Genomic DNA, 15,494 nt, shown 5'->3' on the forward strand with positions numbered 1-15,494 from the left:
CACTCACACACACACTCATACTTTTATATACACACACATGTACGCGCAAACCAGGGGATAACGGATTTGTGTGCCATACCTGCTATTATCGTATGCCCGAAGCACATCTTACATAAACGCAAATGCAAGGTTGTAAAGCTGCAATAAAATCTGAAACTCATTAAAATCTCAAGTACGCCATTAAGGAGGGAGGACGCACCAATGCTCCGGGAGTCGGCAAATCATGCAGCGTTAACAATACGAAATGGAAATTTGATAATTAGTGTTTTCACTCGGGGTACATTAAATATAGGCAGTTCCAGAAGAAATCTTCAAGCTGGGGTGCAATAATGCCTCAAAGACCGTCACCCCTACTGCCCCCTCCCACCCCCCCCCCCCCCGTTCAACCTCCAGTTGCAGTAAAACAAAATAAACACGTGGATTAGAGAATGTACAAAAATTAGAGACATCACATTCACTGGTGAGAAAAGAAAAAGCACCTCCAAACAGAAGTTAATTATAGTCCATAATACAGGTTTTTTTGGGTTAGATCGAGTAAATATGTCGTTAAACCCGCCACTACCCGACACAGCCAACTAGTAAGGCAACTAGTACTAGTACAGCACACCGGTGTGTTGGAGAGCAAAGCCACAACATTTACAATCTGAGTACGATGTTTTGCCAGTGATTACAACTAGCTTCATCAGGCAACAGCCAGATTTGGAGATATCCTCCTGTTTCATTCTACGTCTCTACATATAAAGAACAATGGTATCAGTCCATTGGACTCTTGGCTTTCGAGACCAATATTATACAGCAGCATTTGTTTAAGCCAGCAAACGCTGGACAGGTTTGAACTTTCTGGATCTCATCAGCGGAGTCAGGCTTGTTTTTACAAATTCTGCTGGTTTACCAGATGTCATTTGCAATAGCACTAATTCTGAATAAGCAGAACTCCATTCTGTGTCTCCATCAGCCTTTGGGTCAGGACACTTCATCTCGAAGGGATCATTGCCGTGGTTGAGACAAACGACGGAGTGGCAGCCGAAAGGAATGGAATGAGCACATGAGCCGTCCAGCGTGGGAGACAGAACGATGAAATCAGCTCGTGCGTAGGCGCCAGATGAGCGCTGTTATCACGTGAGCGCGACAGATGGTGACGGATGTGGGGAGGGGCCTTCATCCAGCAGTGGATTGCTCATTGGCTGATGATGAAAATCAAGAGAACATTTTGCAATCATAATAATGTCTACTCGTCAAAAAAAACCAAGAGATTGAGAAATAAAATGTGTTCTTTAATTGACAGTATTACCAACCAAGTGAAATTGCGTACGCTTGATAATTGCATTGCGACGGGTGCTCGTGTCTTAGCCGCGCGTGCCAGGTTTTAAATTGCCCACTGCTATTAAAGCTGACACTAGGGAAGTGGCCAGGTGGCTCAGAGGTCAGAGCTACCAGCCACCACCACTTAGACCTTGCTTTTCTAATCTGGGCTTCAGCCGCCTGCAATTAAACTGGGTTGTCAAGTGCAGCGAGATGATAGTCTTAAAAAAATCGGTGGCCCAATGACTGTGCAAAAAAAATTATCTATTGATTAATTAAGAATTTTTACTATGGTAAAAAAAAGATCTGTTTCGTTGCCATGTGAATAACATGTCTTTGTAGCAGGGCATGTGGATATAAAATCTAACTTTAAGGGATAACAAAAGCAGTTCTGAGATCTCTCCTCCCACTGGCCGTTCTCTCTAACAAGGCGATGCGCTACATAGTGCGAGCGTTCAGTATAGGAGTGTCTTCTCCTTGAAGAACCAGGTGGAAACCCATACAGAACAGGGGGAGAAGTCCACACAGAACAACGCCCGAGTCGGAAATCGAACCCGGGCCCTTCTTGCTGCGAGGCACAAGCGTCACCACCCGCTGCGACGCCACCCTGCCGCCAATTCGGAACGGGGATTGCCGATGCCGGCGCAGCCAAGTGCGACGGATCACACTCCCTGAGTTTTTACCTGCAGCCACAGAGCTGATCGTGGAGAAGATGTAGTTGATGGGGATGACGCGAGTGGAGCCGAACTGCTCCGTCGCCTGCCACAGGAAGCTGCGGATTGCAGGAACGAACAAACCGACAGGCCGGTCCGGTTAGGAGAGGGCTTCCAATTTGTTAGGGGATCTGATGGTACAAACAAGTTAGACTCTCTTCCTGTTGCGTGAATACGGCTACTAACTCAGAAGCATGGACAATGTAAACCTTTGCATTCCCCCATATATATAAATACACAGCTCTCAAACGAAGCAAATGAATGGCTAAATCACTCACAACCGAGTCTCGACTAACAGTCGCTCTTCACTGGCCACACGAATGAAGAGGTTAACACAGTAATGCAATAGCCATGGAACGCTTTCAACATGCAGATAGCCCGAAGGGCACCATGCTCTTGAGCATATTTGCAACGTTGTGCTCTTCGCTGCGGTTTGCGGTCTACAGGTTTTGGGCAACCCCCTTAGATCGATGTGGCAAGTTCCGAACAGCGACACATTGCAGTCAAGTTGGGTTCATATTGGGTCAGGCCCGTCGCCGCCCAACCGACCTCATTCCCAGTTACGGACGGAGAGAGCTGATGCATAAACACTTTCAGACTCAGTTGGAAACGTACGTACGGGCGACACACGAGTTTGGCGTGGCAGCTTACACTCAAGTGCACGTGTTCTCGTGGACGTATGCTAAGAATGCTATATTGTGATATTTTTTTTAACAAAGTGTGGAATGGCCAACCTTGCATAACTATAGAGTTTAGTATTGTTGTGGGTGAGCTGTGTGGCGTGTTTGGAACTGATTGGGTAAGGGGTACCCTCGTTTTCTTGACAACATATGAAGTGTTCTCAGATGGACAAATGGAATCTACCCTGGCCATAGCAATGAATAGCCTAGCAGCTGTTAATTACAAACTTACCTCATTGTTTTATATTTCATATTAACATTCCCTTACGATTACAATGCTTGATTAGCCAGCTCGCGAGTTCAATTAGTACAGAACGCAGTGTACCACACCCTACATTGACACAGTGCTTCTTGAACTCCAGTTCTCGTGACCCACAAAGGCATGTCGCTCTCCATGTGTGCCAATCTTCTCTGCTCAAATACAAACCCAGGGCCAGATTCTTAGTCCAAGCTCAGCTCTGGCTCGGCCTCTAACGCTCAGGTTCATTGTCGGCTTGAGCCGTTCAGTTGCTTCCAAAGACGCATGAGCGAGTGGACTCAGCCATGGCTTGGCTTTGGCTTCAACTCAGGCTCGGCTCATGGAAATCTCGAGCGTGGCTGGGACAATGCTCAGAGCCAGCTCTAGCTAAGCGTGGCTTTGTGCCGGCTGAATTGAGCCACAGCCAAGCCTGAACTGAGCCGTGATAGGCCCAAGTGATAACTCACTACAGGGGCCTCATTATAGCTAAACAATAGCCCTATGTGACAAGGAGAGCGCCGATTCAAATCTAGATGGACATCCTGTGTGCCCGTACGCGTGCGTTCGTGATGTAGAGAGCATCGATTCATATTTACGTTGACATATTGTGTGTTGTGCGTCTCATAGAGACATAGGCCGATTCAAATTAATTAGCGCTCTCTAAAATCAAGCGGACCGCGATTCACAACCATCACGCGTGTGCCTCACGTAACCACTTGTTAATATGCACTCAAACGTGGGTGAGTTGAATGTACAGAGATTGAACACGGCTGTGAGTATCAACCTTTTCAGACAAAGTCAAGGGAATAACCCTGCAGTGGTTCCCGCACGTGATGAGAACGAATCTGGACGAGGATCTCACCTTCGCCGACGTGGACACAATGGTGGACGGGACGACAGAATACTCGATCGACAGATGCAGTGGTGAAAGTAGATAAAACGGAATTGAGATTGAGCCAAGCGATCATGCTGATTCAAGAGCATGACAGAATTTCGTTCGGCCCAATTGCCGCTAACGAGCCGACGGACAGGGACAGGATGGACGATGATAATAATACAATTGGTGAAACTGGAATGAGGTAGCATGGTGGGTCGCAAGGACTGGAGTAGCTATGGGACCCTTTCAGCGAGGACTGGCGTGTTTTAGACGCGATCCATTACTATGGCAAGAGCTTCCGATCTTTGTATTACCAGGAGCCCCGTTGGTGTGGTGTGACTGTTTTCACGCGTGACCCATGCGTGTGCGTCCCACGTTTGTGATGGCCACGTGAGTGACAATGGTAGCAGTTAGTGGCGGTGCGGTGTGGGCAGCATTTGTGTTTGTGTGATCGTCGGCGTGAACGCCGCCACCCACTCGGCCTGGAAGAAGGCGGAGCTCATCATAGTGACGAGCAGCACGTAGAAGATCGGGTAGGTGAGCTGCATGCTCCCCGCCACGGACAACACGAGCATCCCTGCCACGCCCTGCATGGAGATCACGGCCACGGAGCCTACGCGCGTCGCACACACGTCGCGCAGACACGCGCGTCGGACGAGGCAACGTCGCGGCGCAGCCACGCGTCCACCCCGGTAGAGAGTCGCAGACGTCACGGCACACCGGCGTCACGTGTGCTCGCCGCCGCAAGCGCCACCCGGGAAGCTCGCGGCACGACCAGACGGGCACACGTTGCGCATGGCACCGTTACACACACACACGCCACGCACGCACAGGTCACCCACACTAATAGGACCAATACCGCCCACATACGCGGAACGCCACCCACGTGGCCCACACCACACATATCACAAACCATGACACCCATGCAACACACACATCACACACACCATACAAGCTGTTACCTTTATCCACCACGCATGCCAACCCACACCGCACAAACCATGCTACCTGTGTAGCTCATGCCAAACACCAAGGACACGGAACACACCCACGTCATCCGCGTCAGCCGCACTCTGTTAACCACGCCAGACTGAGACACCTGCTTTAAGCCACCATTGCGGCATTCACAACCACAAGCCGTATCCACGACACCTTTGGGTTGCAACGTTATCAAAACTGGCCAAGTGACTTGCTCCATACCATTAAACAAAGCCTGTGCTCAAGCCAGGCATAGTGAACTCCATGTATAGTCCTTTTGTGAAAAACCCACTGCTGGATGAGAGCTTGCTCCACGCTATGCAGATCATGCCTTACCTATTTCAACACACTACACCAAGCTAGCCATTGCAGTTTGGTATGTATGTATGTATGTTGAACTTCTTTCGCACCATACGTAACCAACCGTGCTATTCGGGGATGCGGGGAGCATAGATGTGGGCCCACAGATGTAAGAGCAACAACAGATTATGCTGCGCTGCCCTCTCATTGCCCGCTACGTAGCTCGAGTGAACTACACATGGCTGGCAACGTCAAGCGGAAGTGACAACCAATGCCCTGGGGTTTATACTATAGATTTATAACCACCAGCTCTCGGGGGCCACCACTATTACGCAAGCTGCGTAACCTAGCGGTCAGTTGCACAATGTCAGGCACGCATTGTTCAATTTCCGTGCCAAGGGCAGAACGGGCAATGACAAGGCTGACCGACGGGCAAACGGTGGCCCCTTGGGAGCGGGGGTGGAAAATAACCCGGCAAAAAACAATTTCAAACAAGCCAGTGACGGCAATGGAAGCACCGGTAAAAAGAGAAACCTTAGCCACTAAATCATGCACTCGCATTCATGTATGTGCAGCACAAGCAAAAGACGAAGATCCCCCGTATAGCCTTAACAGACTGTTAGGGCAAGGGCTGTTAGCGAGCACCTATGAAGGCCGGCATGGCACACGAGGGGGTGGGTGGCCAGCACCACACCCGACTACCTTTGTCTCCCGAGTGGCAATGCTTACACACTGCACCAGGTACTCATTTGAGGTTGAGTCGACCTTGGGGAGGCCCAGGACCGGTTCAGATCAATCGTCACTAGTGTTGGCCATGAGCGGGAATCGAACTCGCATTTCCGGGTTCGTAGCGCAGTGCGCTAACCACGACACCACTGCTTCCCACAAAAACACACAGACACGTAGACACAGCCACACCTACATGAACACACAGACACGTAGTCACAGCCACACCTACATGAACACATACGTAAATGCACACATACATGGACTCTAGAAAACATCACTAGACTGCTACTTGGATTTAAGCTCTGAGCCAGTGATCTCCCAAGAGTTTAGTTCAGTGTCTGCACACAGGGTGTGGCTGACACCGATTAATTTAACAACAGCTGTGTTTTCGGCACGAATCACAACCCCTGACATCACAGCCACACCTGGCAACGACATTTTTTTTGGAAAACAAGGCAGGCCAACTCTCGGCGCAGGAGTTGTATACACGCTGCGGCGATGCACACCAGCAGCCTGAAGGGTAAGGGTTTGTGGATCACATAAAGAGATTTGTCAAATTCCCTAACCCACTGGGCTGTGATGTGGCCAGGGAATGGCAAGTACAGCCGGGGGGGGGGGGGGCTCTGTGAGCCTGTCTCCTGAACTTGAGATGCAGCTATCCCCTCGCGTGTACACCGTGCTGTCATTCAGGTTTTCCGTTTTTCATCCCACCATGAAGCCAAACACTCATTCATGGAATTGACGAAACATCTAAAGGCAGGACCATCTTAGAAAAGTCTTGTGAAATTTTGCTGGGTAAAAAAAAAAAACACCAATTATTATTTTTGTTATTCAGCCCACTTACAGGCCCATTTTAAAAGGTCACTTTCACTTTGAAATATCAACGGCCAGGAGATGACAGTACAGCAAGGAGGTTCGTGAAGCAGTCTGCGTGGAGTGTTACCCCCCGAGCTTTGCTCACTGAAGCTAATAAGCCAGTCCAGATGATGAGGCCTCAACTGGTCTCGACGCTGGCCTCCCTCCTAACAGGCTCTCAGCCTGGGCCTCGGCTAGGCCTCGCGTCATCCTGGCCTCTACCTCAGACCCAGCCTCGTGGATCCCGGCGTTGAATCCAAGACAGACCTTTACCAATGAGGGATGGTGGTCTCTTACCGAGAAGGGCGGCGAGCGCCAGCACCATCAGCACGCTCTGCACCCCGCGGTGTCGGTAAAAATACAGCAGCAGGCAGAAGGCAACCATCTCCACTGACTGTGCGTGTGTGCGTGTGTGCGCGTGCATGCCAGTGTCCATGCGGTGTTTAATGCCATTGTCGGCCAGTGGTTGTCGGTAAGACGGGCAATTTAATAGACAGGATATATTTGGGATAGGAGACATGCAAGGAGGATGATTAGAATATTGCATAGGGAGGTGTATATATACACGTGTGTTTGTGTGTGTGTGGAATGAGGCAGGCACAAGAGGGAGGACACAGGAGGAAGATGATGAGTTAGTTGCATTTACAGCGACATGCTGGCAGATTATATTTACTTAGGACCAAATCTCCCTGAATGTGCCCAATCTCATGAAGCATCGGTAGCTAAGCAGAATCTCACCTGGTTAGCATTTGTATGGGAGGTTGTTTAGGAATACCAGGTGCTGCAGGCTTCGGCTGCAAAGTGGTTATGAGATGGTGGTATAGCAATGGATATTTTTTATTATCCATCTGTTCGGCGCTTTAAGTGTTACCACCTTGTGCGCATGCTGGGTTTTCTCCAGGGGCTTTCCAGCCAGGTTTTTCCCACGTGGAGGCAAACTCTCACGAATGGAATTGGCCAAACATCCCACTATAGCGGGAACCTCTTTAAAAAAAAAAGTCTTTAGACTTGGTGAGGCTATCCTCGATAAAGGGCATTGTGTTATTATTTTTATTCTAAAACGTTACAGCGTGCAACAATAACGTGTGTTACGTAACATCACCATGCAAAATAAGTACTTACACTGTATATATACACACAGACACACAAGCGTTATACTTGGTGGGCAGGTCATGTGGAGACAAGTCCATTCCATTAGCGAGAGCATTCACAGACAAGCCAAGTGAGAAAAGCTGGGCTGACGTAATGGTGGCAGTATGAATGAATGAATGACCGTGCGTCACTGGATTAGACGCCTCGGTGGTTTTAAGATATGTTCTAACAGCAAGGCACCTACAGTGTCTGGAACGCGTTTTAAGGTGCAGCAGAGGCTCTCCCAATCTTAAAGGCAGGGGTGGGGAACCTAGTGCCCGTGGCCTCTACCCAGCCCGTAACTTCACTTCATACGGCGCGCGGCCACTAAACTAACCATTTTTATTTTACCAGGTAAGGCCCACTGAGCTATATAGCTCTTTTTTTTCAGAAGTGACCTTGCTATCACAAATTATATCTCAACGAAGTGACTCATCACGTGATAATTTATAACAGCCAAATATTATAAATGCATTTTGATTCGAAATGGAGGGGAAAATTTTACCCCACCACATGATATACATGGATTTTTCCACGCGATATCGCGTTGATTTTTCCACATAACCAAGGGGAGAGACATGCAAACTCCAAATATACAGGCGCCCGGGTCGGGATTGAACCCACAAACTCCTGCATACCAGGTGAGGAAATTAATATCCTGCCACCGCAGGTCCCTTACATTTACATTTAGTGCCTAACCACGACAAAACCACTGTTTGAACTAAAGCTCGGATCTTTCCGATTGCGTGCCACTTGCTTGATCGCTGATCCACCGGCCGGTTCACCGCGTTCGGTTATTTTGTCAAGGCTTAGTCACTTGTCACCGCAGCAAAGGCGAACTAGAATTGTCCGTCGCGTTATTTTTGGAGAACGCTAAGCCAACGGGTGTGTGTGTGTTTCATTTGCGTGCCGCGCAAAGAAATTTCAAAGTCCAACTCGGCCCTTGGGAAAGAAAAGGCTCCCCGCTCTCTGCTTTAAAGGAATGCCGATTATTGGCGCTAGCTACGCTTGAGTGCAGGCCTCTGGGTGCAGTTAAGTGGCCACAACTGTGCACACTGAAGTGGCCACACTCCTCTCGGCTCTCTCTTCAAGCCCACGTGCGCTTCTCCGCAGCCATCTGTTCAAGCCCAATTTTTTTTAAATATATAAAACAACAAAAAATGCCCTGAAAGTTCAGAAGTTAAACCATGGAATACTTTTGATGCAGTTCCATAAGCCACCTGCACGTTTCGGCTTCCGCATATCAGGACCCGATTCGGGAGTTGGACCAATTCTGTCCGATTCTTCGCTAAGCACGTGCCCATGCCACTACCTCCAGAAATGGGGAAATCACCAAGTGAGGGGGGCTTTGACTGTTCTATCTAGACGTGGATGTGGCCAATTGAGCTCCGATTCGTGACAGAGTTGACATTAACGGATGGCGTCGAGTAAAACATGGGTGCCTCCCGCATCTTTCAAGACATTAAGCCAATGGAGGAGTAGGCCAAAGAGCCTTTAGATAGGGCCCTTATCACCCGCAGTGGCATGAGCAAGCATGTAGCCTACGCTTCATCCAGCAGTGGACTGTTAAGAGGGCAGTAAGCACAGTGGGCTGGAACTCGACAGGTGGTCGAAAGAATTAGATACGGGCGAGCGCGCCACAACTCATTGGCTAATTACGCAACTATTAGGGGTAATTACGTATCTCGATTGCCAATTGCCTTTTCATGAGCCCCTTTGAGTGTAACGGCTCTTCAAGTTTCCCAGTTGGCAGAGCGGAGAGAGAGCGTGCGGGAGAGAGAGAGAGCGAGAAAGTCTTGGAGTGAGAGAGAGCATGCTGGAGAGAGTGCTGGAGAGAGAGAGCGTGTGGAAGAGAGAAGGTGCTGGAGAGACAGTGCTGGAGAGCGTGCTGGAGAGAGAGAGAGCGTGTGGAAGAGAGAGCGCTACTCTTGTACCACATAGAGGAGGCACTGCCAGCCCACGAGGCGTTGCACCAACACCGCGGCAGATAGCTCCAGCGCAGTGTTAGGCGTGAAGGCGCCAATGAGGTACACGCCAACCACCACCACCACCGGGCCTGTCCGCATAAGCACACGCGCGCGCGCGCACACCGTGACGATAATAGCCCCCGGTGATGTCAACGACCTAACAAAAAACGGCTTGACGACCACGTAAGAGATGGGTGCCAGAATGATTAAACACATGGCAACAAGTGCATTGAACACCTACCTGCCCATGGATCATAATGATGATGTCAATGAATCATTACGATTCAATACATTTTTCCATGTTGTCTTATTGTTACGGGGCATGTAACAATTTAGCAACACCCACAACCTCAACAAAGCAAATTCCACGAATTGTAACAATACGAGGCAAAGATTAAAGTCTAAAATCAATTTGTTATTGTTTCTATTATTAGGGATTTAAGAATTCAGCCTGGAGAAATAGGAAGGATTTTAATGAAAGGGCCATGCGAATTTGCTTCCGGAATTCATTCCTTTTGTCGTATTTTTACAAAGTGTGTAACTATTCCCCCCAACCCAGAGCAATTCAATGAATTGTAATGGAACGAGGTTGTGACATGAGCCAAGAATCAATTCATTTGTCTCTGTTATGAGACATGTAAACATTTGGCCCCACGTGTCCACGTGTGTGTGTATGTATGTGCGGACACATACACACAATGGGTAGTGGTAGTGTGGCGGTTAGCGCGCTGCGCTACGAAACTCACGACCTGGGTTCGATTCCCTCTCACGATCCACACCAGTGACGATCATGTGAACCGGTCCTGGGCCTCCCCTAGGGCGACTCAGCCTCAAATTAGTACCTGAAGCAGTGTGTAAACATCATCACTGGGGAAACAAAGGCCGGCGGCCGGGCATGGTGTTGGCCACCCCACCCCCTTGTGTGCTGTGCCGGCCTTCATAGGTACTCACTAACAGCACTTGCTCCAAGTCTGTTAAGGCTATACGGGGAATCTTTGACTTTGTCTTTGGACACCCGCGGTACGTGTCATCGCGGGACCTGTTTGACCATACTTCACCGTGCTGGTGAGTACGGATTGGTAAAGGTGGGGGGAGGTGGGTGGCTAGCACCGGTTCATACATCACTCGTCACCGATGTTAGCCTTGGCCGAAAATCGAGCTCAGGTTGCCAGTTTCACAGAGCGGAGATTACGTATAACCACCATCCGATGTGATTTTGAAATGCGCCGTTGGCGGGGGTTGGTGACGGGGTACTTGAAACCACAGACCACCTTTCGACAGCTTTCGACCGTCCCTTGTGCAGCTCGGTGACTTGAGGTCACTAAACGCACCGTGTTCATTATTTATCGTTCGTATCAGACGCGATCAAGACTCCAGACAATTTTACTCACCAGCTGCGTCAAAGGGTCGCACGCATTCCTTCATGAACACAGCCCCCAGCACGCTGCTCGCTGCAAGTGGTGGAGACAAATGGGGAAGAAAGACACGATTCCATCATCAACATCATCAGCCATAACGCTGAGCGTTTTGAGATGCAATTTTCATGAATGACGCTCAAAATAGTTTTATTATTTTAATGATCACTCCACTGCTGGATGAAGGCTTCCTCCAGCTGTGGGCATCGCTCATGGTCCTACAATGTAACAATCCAACTGGCACGTGCACACGAGCCGATTACATCGCTCCATCTCCACGATGGACGTTCTCTGTCGGGTGTGTTCCGTCACTTGGCTGCCACTCGTTAATTCTCAACCGTCAGCCATTGACCCTTCTAACGATCATCTTGGTTCTTTCGGTAAAGTCCCGTAGAAGGGAAATATAATGATTTATTTTTTAATGTTTTATTTTTTAATGTTTTATTTTTCTTATTTTATTATTTCCCTTCTAGGTGACTTTACCGAAAGAACCAAGAAGATGAATCCCTGCAGTCACGAAAGCTTTAAATCGAAACCTTCTAACGATGTTCTACTACACGTGCCCACTTACCTTTCCCAGGTCAATATGATGTTTTTGACTAACAGAGGTTCTCTAATCCACGTGTTCTTCTTTCTGCCTCTCGATAAAATCCTTTTTCAACATAAGTGTTTCTGATTCAAGTAGGAAGTATTCAACTTTTCTAAACTTCTGAGGACGAACGCACGTTGGAAAGAGTTGGAGAATCAGCGCATGTGCAAGATTCTTCTTCATTGTTTACCATTAGCAAAGCTTTCATGTCAGATTTTACAATAAGTACTTTCAAAACTCTTGTTTTTTTAAGATTCTATCTTACATTAATTTAAATATTACATGAATTTCAGTAATACAGATTTAAAATCAATCTTAGATTGCTTTGTTACACAATTTCAAAAGCCTGCTCACTGCACTGCTAGCAGAAGAAACTCGACCGGAACAAACTTTAGAGAGTATTTGGTCTACTCTTTCAAATCGACCGGATGCATTAGAAGTGGTTGTACCCACACTTTACCCCACCACATGCAACCTTCTGATCAGCCGTGGTTTTACCCATTCATACCGCCGGGTGGACAGAGGGGGTGGGAGGGGATTTGAGGAACCTTCCCCGTCGTTTCAACCGGATATGGAATCAAGCAAGCGACCTCTGGATTGCAAGGGGCGCCATGGTGGCAAAGAGATGTTAACTACCTCGCCCGGTATACGGGAGGTCGTGGGAGCTCAACAGAGCCACTTTGTTGAGCTATCATTTTGTGACCAGGTCACTTCTGAAAAAGAGCTATATATGTAGCTCAGTGGGCCTTACCTGGTAAAAAATAAACAAAACAAAACACAAAGAGTTTAGTTTAAAGTTTTAGTTTAAGTCCAATGCAATAAAGATTACACCGCAGCAGCTTCCTGAATAGCTTAGCACCTTCATATATTTATGACCTGCTGAAGCCTTCAACAACCCCTTCCATTCAAATACTTGTCAAACGTTGGCGGTTGCGTGGACTTTGACATGCAAGTGTCATCGACCATGTGTTTTCCTACGCTGCATTTCTTTGAAGGCAATTGCTTTTCCAGATCAGGCAATGTCAATATCATACAGTCTACTCAAACATTATAATTCTAGCTTATAGCTAGCTAACTTCTAAGGAAAAATTACGAATACACATGTTATCCCCATGCTTCAAATGGGAATCCTGAAATTGAGAGTAACCTGATCAGGCTTCCTTAAATAGGGACAGTTAATATGTTAACATAATACATGAATTGATTATAATTGTATTATTATTCATCAGGACCAATTATTACATTTGCTTATATTATTATAAATGATCGTGTATTTAGTAGCCTATAGTTGTAGGTACTGGTAAAGACAGGGCCTTGTAAAATGTACTTAATTTTGCGACATGTGAATCATAGAAGATTTGCAACAATATTAAACTCCCTTCCCATTCGTTTTTGAGTTGCGAGTTGACCAGTAGCTTTGTAAAATAATCTAAAATCTTGGTAACGTAATAATCTTCATTGGGGGAGGAAATTAAAGTGTGACGTTTCTAGTCGTCATTACAATTATTACACTGCGCCTGTCCCCCATAGGGAGCCCAGAGCCATTATTAACAGAGACCGGAGCATTCTGTCCCATATGGATTGATGGGAATTTGGTGCGAGCATTGCTCTAAAAAGCAATGTCAAAAGCAATGACAACTATAGTTTAAGAATTAGAACATTTATACTGGAGGAATCCTATGAGCTATAAAGCTCATTTCCACAGATGTCCAGTAGGCAACAGAGGCGGAGGACATACGTGAAAACAGTGGAGGTATTAAAATGTAGAGGCCTGACGTGGATGCGATTCCAGCGGCTCGTCGGTGAGAGAGACAGACGAAGGACTCTATCGCTTGTGGCCCAAGGACCCAGCGGCCTCCGTGGCGAGATGTTATGTCCGTTGCCTGGTATGCAGGAGGTCGTGGGTTCGATCCAGACACTGACGCCTGTATATTTGGAGTTTGCGTGTTCTCCCCGTGGTTGTGCCGATTGCTCCCGAGGTCCTCCGGTTTTCCCCTCCACATTTACAAACATGCGTTGTAGAGTATTTGGCTGCTATAAATTTCCACACACTAAGCCACTTCGTTGAGTTATAATTTGTGGCCAGTGTCGCATCTGAAAAAGAGCTATACAGCTCAGTGGGCCTTACCTGGCAAACAATGAAAAAAATATATAGCAAAGCTAGCTAGCTTATAGCTGACAATTATAGCTTATAGCTAGCTAGCTTATAAGATGTAAGATTTGTCCACACAGGTCTTACCCACGATGGAGATGGCGGCAACGGGCGCCAGCAGGATGATGGGTGCAAACCCATACGCCACGAAGCTTCCCGTCTCGCCCAGGACCATGAGCACCAGACCGAGGCGCCACGCGGGGCTGGTGGCGTACGGGTGAGCGCACTTGCCCAGCCCGGCACGCACGTGCACGCTCTTCTACATTGGGGCAGCAGAGAGGGGGGCAGAGGGGGCGAGGTCAGGAACACAAGGGGCAGCCGGTGACAGGGGCAGAGGGGGTGAGGTCAGGGGTCGTTGTGAACATTTGGATCATAGTAAACATTGACTCGGACCGCGGTTTGAAGAATTGGCAGAATGCGAAGTTGTGGTTCAACTCCTTTTCATCCCGTTTTTAGCAGTGAATTTGGATATTTTTATTGTTTATCTAATCTCATTTGGACAACTTTGTTCGCTCCACAAGCTTAAATGTAACATTAGCATGTAATTTGCATGAATTAAAGATGATTAAATCTTACCCACACATCTCAATGCATTCATCTTGAGCACATAAATCTGTTAAATCTGTGAATCAATACTACTATATGCTTACGGTCCAGGGATCAATTTTTCACTATCTTCAAGGTCGCTGGTAGACTGGAGTAGGGGCGCATGCGACTAGAAGCCTCTTTGTTGTAGCCACAGTCATAGCTAGAGGTGTTACTGCATGAGTCACTGACCTAGACAGACCCGGCTGATATGAAGCCCAGCTACTCTCCGTGATCTGTGGTCAGTCATAAAAAAAAATCCCTCGAGTGATTTTTTTTGCTGAGTGTGCACGGAATTAAGACTGCAAACTAAGCGTAAACATTTCCCGGGTTGTTATACCACAAACCACTGCCTTTAACCCATACACGCATCCTGGAAACAAACCCTTACACAACATGCAGAAGTCAGATTAAAATCTCTCAATTCTGTGCTCATCAACCTATATTTTAACAAGGAACTGTGCAATGCCACCACCTCTTGGGCTCCAGGGATATAATGATCCATCTAGCACCTGACAATGAGCTGATTTCATCACTCCATCTCTTCGGTGGAAGAACCTTGGCTTAACATTGATGAAAATGCGTGTGTTTATGCATCGATGAGTGGAAACTATTTTACATTCCATGACAATTGTAATCGAGAATCGATCCCGGAAAGGATTAAAAAAAAATTGTGATCATGGATGAGCGATCCTCGTGTCAAGTAGCGCGCACGCAGTGACACTCACCTGCAGAGAGAACGCCCCGCTCAAAAGGAGGTTACAGCACACGATGAGCAGACATCCTATCACTTGGTTCTGCAGGGCACAACAACGTTCACCATCATTCACAAAGACGTCAGAGAAATAGTTGCTGTGATAACCTTTGTGTTGTTGTGCCTTTTGTCTATTATTTTTTTATGTTGCTTGGAAGTAGGATTTTAATTTGCCTGGTTGTGGTTGTATATGGGATTTGGTCCTGATATATATATAATTAAGGTACAG

The 15,494-nt window shown here is 47.6% G+C and overlaps 1 protein-coding gene across 4 annotated transcripts in view; it reads right to left on the bottom strand.

Annotated features, from left to right (window-relative positions):
* The window catches only part of LOC116945176 (NIPA-like protein 2), an 81,068-nt gene that overhangs the window by 7,272 nt on the left and 58,302 nt on the right, over window positions 1-15,494 (bottom strand). For all 4 annotated transcript variants that reach the window (XM_032959394.2, XM_032959395.2, XM_076068932.1 and 1 more), the window contains 7 exons: window positions 15,240-15,308; window positions 14,014-14,185; window positions 11,162-11,221; window positions 9,738-9,859; window positions 6,970-7,066; window positions 4,288-4,423; window positions 1,986-2,074 (listed from right to left, as the gene is read on the bottom strand). In XM_032959394.2, coding sequence (XP_032815285.2) covers window positions 1,986-2,074; window positions 4,288-4,423; window positions 6,970-7,066; window positions 9,738-9,859; window positions 11,162-11,221; window positions 14,014-14,185; window positions 15,240-15,308 — 745 coding nt within the window. The remainder of the gene's footprint in view (window positions 1-1,985; window positions 2,075-4,287; window positions 4,424-6,969; window positions 7,067-9,737; window positions 9,860-11,161; window positions 11,222-14,013; window positions 14,186-15,239; window positions 15,309-15,494) is intronic.

Source organism: Petromyzon marinus, chromosome 23 (assembly GCF_048934315.1).
Source record: "Petromyzon marinus isolate PM22_M1 ecotype Great Lakes invasive population chromosome 23, UKy_Petmar_22M1.pri1.0, whole genome shotgun sequence".
Taxonomy (NCBI): domain Eukaryota; kingdom Metazoa; phylum Chordata; class Hyperoartia; order Petromyzontiformes; family Petromyzontidae; genus Petromyzon; species Petromyzon marinus.